A 6,860-nucleotide genomic window follows, 5' to 3' on the forward strand; every position below is an offset into this window, starting at 1 on the left:
CGGATTAATTTAATTCCCGAAATCGCGTATACTCTGTTAGATAGGATCTCTGGCGGTTAACAGCGAGCTGTCTTACGAATCGTAATCATCGAATTTGTATAATCGAAGAGTTTGATTCGCATTTCGAGAATGCCGTGTCGATGGCGGTCATCTGGACGGAGATATAGGATTATGGGGGAACACGCGCGCATTATTCACCGAGTTGCCCGCGTTTCGGGCAAAGTTCCGCGCGCGCCGGAAAACCGGAAGTGCCGATTACGTACGACCCACATAATTAAGCGGTCGCTATAATTAAATTGCGCGCAGTATGCCCGGCAAAAGTCCTCGTTAGAGCAGTCTTATTAGGTGTTCCGATATTGAGGGGGCCGGCGCAGCGATACTGCGAACGCTTCTTAAGTTTCGAGAGTTTCGTGAGAGCACTTGGACCACAGTTCGGTTCTGTTCGAGAACTTATCGAGAGGGCCCGTCATCAATTAAATCTGCGCGGTAATTGCAAAGGAAGGAGGAAAACACGGGTGCGGCGCGAAGGGGGGAAGGGGGTTAGCCGGAACTTCACGAAACTTTCCACCCCCCTTTTTGCCTCGCCGTCCGCCGCATTACTCGTGCAAAATCACCGTTTCGTTAATCGAATTGGCGTTGAACAACAGACGGGTTCTTAGCTCTCGCAAAATGTACAATAAATATAGATGTATCGTGTATTATATGTACACACGTGTTACACAAATTCTCTGGAGCGTGAAGATATCTGCGAGCCTCCTGTTTTCCCTATCGCGCATATGCAACGATCGATTTTGCTACATGCCGAAGCATTCGTACTCGTTTAATCACCACAACTCGACGTATAAAAATTCTCAAGTATAAATCGATGAAGTAAATTATTTACGAACAATTAGAAATTTCTGCGAGCTATTGATTTTGTTACCATGACGTGTACGTTTCAATACTCATTGATATTTATTTTATTAATGTAATTAATAAAATAATATAAATTAATTGACGTTTATATTAAATTTATTACGCGGCACAACACCAACCACGACGGAATATTTTCGGAAAATTAATAATAATTTAAATGAAAATCTGCATAAAGGTAAAGTCATAAATTGGATATATAAATATATATATGTAGTTACATATATAAAATAATTCTATATGATTTTTTGATAGCTAATATTGATGTTTAGCAAAGTTTATTATCTCCCGCGTCCTCCTCCCTCCTGCTTTATGCGTTTTGTCACGTATTATATAACTCTGGTAAAATTGGAGAAGCAGCAATGAGTGACAAATATCTCGACAATTACCTGTCAGTGGTCGCGATTGACGTCGCCGTCGAGGAGAAGACGCGAATCGCCAAAATGGCTGTTGCGACATTGCACAAGCTGCATAACGTGATGGGGCAGATGAGAGATTGGCGGGAGGATAGCGCGAAACTGAAGAGTAATATCTGGCGGATGAAAATGGCTCTGCGTGCGGATGACAAGAATGGGAATGATAACCAGCAGATCGACCCTTTGATCGTGCATCAGAGGGCGGAGATTAGCCGGCTGGAGCAGGCAAACGACGCTTTGGAGAACGAAGTAACGAGTCTGAAGAGCGCTCTGACGAAAGCAGAGGAGGACGTCGCGCGCATCACCGTCTGCGAAATCGGCGACAAGATCGCCACGCTCGAGAGCGAATTCTCGAGTGAGCGAGAACGCATGAGCGATGAGATTTCGCGCCTGAAGAAGCGGCTGAGTGAGACCGAGGGGGACGAGACGAGCGTGATCGCGCTGAAGCGGCTCAGGGACGAGCTGAACGAATTCGCGCGGGGCGATCGGACGATAGAAATAATCTTCGCGAACGCGATCGGCAAGACCGTCGAGATGATTATCGGCCTGTCGGAGGAGCTTGTGAACGTTAGCGAGAATCTGTACAGATTCAAGACGAGAAACAGGAGCTTGCGCCTCAAGCTGGACAGATTGCGGGCCATGCTGCGATCGAGGTGCGGCAGTAGCGCGGAATATCGGAAGAGAATCGGCGAATTGAACAATCTCGCCGAGCAATTGAGGGGGGAGATGGGCAGGCTGAAAGTTATTCGCGAGAATGCGAGCCACAGCGGAAGTTCGGACGCCACGGGAATCCCGGACGTCGTTAGACGCGTCGATCGTTTGATGAACGACTTGAGGAACAATTTAAAGAGCGATCGCGAGGCAATGATCGCCGCCGGCGATCCCGACTGTTTGAAATACATGAAGAAGGTGGTTAATTTGAAGGTAAATCTGAAAGTGCTGTCCGTGGAGCTTAGACAATCGAACGTGCCGCTGGACAAACGGTTACGCGAGGGTGTCCAGCACGAGAAGTGCTTGGAGACGGCTTCGTCGTTGAACGATTTCTTGCGGGAGATCGATAACGAGATCGGAAAATTGAAGATAAAACCGATGGACGAGCATTGCAAAATCGGCGGCGTTAGCGGCAAGCGATACATGACGAAGGTCGCGGAGCTCGAGGACATCGTCGGGAAGTCAATCGCGGTGATCGCCGTCTTGAAGCGGGCTCCGCCGGAGATTGTGAATACCGACGAGAGAATAACGAAGACCCTGGAGGACGTGATCGAGCGGCTGTGCTGCAAAATGAAGGAGCTCGAGGTTTTCGACGATCGCGGGAATTTACGCGAGAGAATCGAACAGCTCGAGGCTTCGATCGTGTATCTAAAGTCGGAATTATTGGAGAGGAACGAGCGCGTGAACGCGCTGAACGACGAGCGTGCAGGCGTCAGATTAACGCTGGAGAGAGATCGCGAGAGGTACGAGGGGATTATCGCCGACGTACGCCAGGTGAACGAGGCTCTTCGGGGCGAGATAAGAAGGGGGAAACAAGAAATATCGGAGCTGTCGCTTGGGCGCGATCATTCCGAGCGGCGTGTCGCGGAGATGCGACTGCAGATGAAGGTTGAAATTGACGCGGCGAGGAAAGAGTTGCAGGAGCTTCGCGATGACAAAGGGACGTTATTACGGGAGGTGGAACGGTTGTGCAACGTTCTCGGGGAGAGGGACGGGGAAATCGGGAGTATTACTAGCCAGGGGGACGCGCTGAGGGCCGAGATGGAGGAGCTGAGGACGAAACTTGGGCTCGCTTCCGATGAAAATGTAAAGCTGCGAAGTATAATTGAGGGACTTGGGGAACGGGAGGAGGCGCGCGAGCGACCGGGCAAATTGAAAAGTTCGGCGGAGAACGAGAGCGGCGGGGACGGGCGGGACAATGGCGTACTGGACCGTGCGCGAAACCTCAGGGATGAATCGGAGCACTTGAAAGCCAAGTCAAATGAGCCTGAAATAAGTTCCGACAAGGCGGAGCGAGTCGACTGTTTGAAGTCGCGCGCGCCGGACGTCGGTGACGGGGTGGCCGGGCGGGTGGACGAAATCTCTGATTTGGTGCCTGATGACGAGCGGTCGTTGACGTATCGATCGAACGTTCGGACGTGCGCCGGCGAGGAAACATCGCGGGGAGAACAATTCGACGCGGTGACGGCGGAGGAGTACAGAGCAGCGTCGGAGGGGAATCAAGTCGAGCAGCTTCGGAACGAGAAAGAACAACTCGAGAAGGAGTTGTTGGAGTTGAGGTCCGAGAAGGGATTCCTGGCCAGGTCGACGGCCGACGCCAATAACAAGTGCGCCGCGCTGCAGGATCAAGTTAACAAATTTAAGTCCGAGCGTGACGGCCTTCGGGAGGGGATAAGCGAGCGCGCGGCCGCCGCCGCGGAGAGTTTGAAATTGGAGCTCGCGAGGGCGCGGGCGGAGCTCGAGGACGCGGCCGTTGACGCGGCGCGCCTGCGAGCGGAGTACACGAGGGCCGTCGGCGATCTGGACGCGCTGTCTCTACGGAACACCGAGGCCGAGGACCGTGTACGAGTGCTGTTGACGGAAAAGAACGAGCTCGCGACGCGTATTAACGAGCTCAATGATGAGAACGTCGCTCTGCGAGAGCAGTTGAATAAGGCGAGAGAGGAGAATGAATATTTTTCCATGGAATTGAATAAATCAAGGGTCGAAAATGACAAAGCGAAAGTGGAAAATGCTCTTCTGCAGGCGACCTGCGACGCGAGGGGGAGGGAACTCGCCGAGCTGACGCGGGAGCGGGACGACGCGAGGGGGAGAATAAATGAAATCGGTAACGAGTGCCGGGCGCTCGGTAATCAACTGCGGATCCAGCGAATGAAGTATGAGGCGCTGCGGCTCGCCGCGGCCGAGTTACGCGACGAGAATAACGATCGTGAAGATCACTCGAAGGAGATCGATACGCGGCGCTCGCCCGCGCGGGTGCGGGACCCGCGCGAGCGGGGATTCGCGGCCGGCGCTCGTGCTGCAGGCGAGATTAAACGGAAGCGGGATTGCACCGCGGATACCGCGCGCACGGGCGCAAAGGCCCGCGAAATTGGCGAGCGGAGGGACGGCGGGGCAGAAGTCAAAGTAGAATCTGATACACGCGTCGGCCGTGATAACAAAGCGGGGCTCAAAGACGAGCCAAAGGGCGAGCCGAAGAGACCGAGGAGCGGGAATAAGGCTTTGAAATTGGAGCGGGCGAATACGAGGTCCGAAAACTCCGGGCTCACTCCGACGGGATTGGTGCAGGGCAGATCCGAAAGTCCGGCGACACGCGGGGCGAGAGTACCGAACGGCGCCGAGGCGATCGTCGGTTCTTTCCTGAAGAAATTCGAGATCGCGAGTAACCGGCTGCACGAGGAAGGAATAAGCAATTATTCTGAGTACTCCGACGATCCGGATACGTCCGTGGGTAACGGGAGAACCGCGGCGCTCGATATCGATCGGCGCCGCGAGATCGAGAACCAAGCGCGACGGATGAAAGAGAATATTCCGCGTAGCGGTCGCGACTCCCGCCCGGCGGACGGCGAGGAGACGGAGGCCGACTTCGGCGGAGCGATGGCGGAGATTCAGGCTTTGAAACACGAACTGATGAATCTGAGGGACGAGAAGACGGCCTTGAGGTCGCATCTCGAGATATTTAAGGAAGAATTAAACGTATTGAAATCGGAGAGGGTCGCTTTGAAGGACGAGCTCGCCGTTTCGAGGAAGTCGAACAACGATCTCAGGCTCAAAGTGAACGACCTGCGTGGCGCTAACGAAAAATTGAAGGAGACAAATGCGGGATTAGGGGCTCGTTCGCGGGACGCGTCGAGAGAGACGAATGAGTGCACGACGGTGTTGGACGAAAGATTAAACGACAATTTTGAGCATGCATTAAGTGATTATCTAAAGAGGTGTAGTTTTGCGGAAAGAAATTCGCGAGTTAACAGGCGGAATCGGTTCGACCGCGTCTCCCCCAAAAATCCTGGACTGCAATCCGTCGAGGAGAATCTGCGACATATAGAGGGACAAAAATCCCGAGATTTATGAATATACATACTAAATTCTGTGCATGTATGTAATTTATTAAATTTTAGTGTCTTTACTCGTTTTATTGCACCAGCTAATTTGCGTCATGAAATTATTTTAATTTTCATTTAATTGGAGAAAGATGGGCAATTAAAGCACGACAAAAATGGCTTGTGAGGTTGAGAGACAAATTTAATTCTATTACGCCTTGTTAAAATTCGTTGTGCCCCGAATAGATTTTACACTTCATTTAGTTTCTTTTCTCGTCAAAGGTTCCACGTGTGCAGCCGGGTGGCTCGTCTAAAATTTATGAAGGTAACTCGTGTTTCTCTGCCAGCGCGCGAGCGCGCGCCTGCAGGAATCGTTTTAAGAGCAACCGACAAAACCTCCTGAAAGCGCGCCGCTACTTCATCTTCAGCTTTTAGGGCGACGAGTAGTTAAAGCCAAACAGGACAATGACAACAGCGGCGTGACGGCGATAAGGATAAAGCGGTGTCGGTGGAGCGCGTAATAATGCATTAATCGCGCGCGCATGTCGGGCCATTATCGCATACTCTACGACCACCGGCATCACGTCGAAAATCCTTGTCTGAGATTATTTCAGCAAAAAGGTAAAGCTCGCTTTGCGCAGCATAGTTGCCGCTCATCTATCATTCCTCTAGACTGCCAGAGTGCGACGTGGCACATTGCAAATGAGTGGATAGCTTCACCCCCCCTCCCCCGTCCATTCTCCCTACAATTATATTCTTCTTACATATCTCGGTCTTTGACCTTTGCTCTTACTCCATTAAACAGCCACAATTACTACATTTCGACGAGATTCCCGTCGAAATGGAATAAATGTTACAATTCTAAATTGAAAGTCAAAGTTTTTAATTAATAAACTGCAAAATAAAATAACAGTATTTAACGGCGAACGAAATATTATTTCGTTTAGATATTGCAATCAATAATAACGTTTTATTTAAAAAAAAAAAATCTTTTTTTCGCTTCGTCAAAAAAAATCCACAATAACCGCGCGTATAGCTTTACGCTCGATTATGCTTCGCGCGTAATTTTTTATTGCAATACGCACGCGGCATACGCGCGCGAGATGAAAAGCGCCTATCGCACTTGATATGAAAACGCGCGTTCGGATGTATATTTTGTAATATCTTCCGTGATAAATCAACTGATCGCGTGTAACAGCGGACGTCACACACGCGAAAAACATTGAATTGTCGTAACGACAGATGTTACAAACCCGGGGATGCCCCCTTTGTTTTGCGACGAGTCCGCACGTGAGATACACATTGATGCGGATTTTTGTCTGTGACTCGCCACATTTCCGCGGATTAAATGTTCCGGACGCGCATTATGTCGTGCGCGTATAATCGCATATCATACGAGCAATCACGAATGAAGAGACATCTCTTTCGCGCTGTTAATTTATCCTTGCCAAATGCATTATGCCGGATATAATACGATGATCCAAGTTTAATTCTAACATTT

The 6,860-nt window shown here is 50.6% G+C and overlaps 1 protein-coding gene across 1 annotated transcript; it reads left to right on the forward strand.

The window, feature by feature from the left end:
• Positions 1-813: 813 nt before the first annotated feature.
• Positions 814-5,390, forward strand: LOC105456369 (CAP-Gly domain-containing linker protein 1-like). The gene is made up of 2 exons (XM_011700338.1): positions 814-1,090; positions 1,185-5,390. Exons 1-2 carry the CDS (start codon positions 1,073-1,075, stop codon positions 5,388-5,390), a joined length of 4,224 nt encoding a protein of 1,407 aa, XP_011698640.1. The 5' UTR covers positions 814-1,072.
• Positions 5,391-6,860: the final 1,470 nt, after the last annotated feature.

Source organism: Wasmannia auropunctata, unplaced genomic scaffold, assembly GCF_000956235.1.
Source record: "Wasmannia auropunctata unplaced genomic scaffold, wasmannia.A_1.0 LD335709.1, whole genome shotgun sequence".
NCBI lineage: Eukaryota > Metazoa > Arthropoda > Insecta > Hymenoptera > Formicidae > Wasmannia > Wasmannia auropunctata.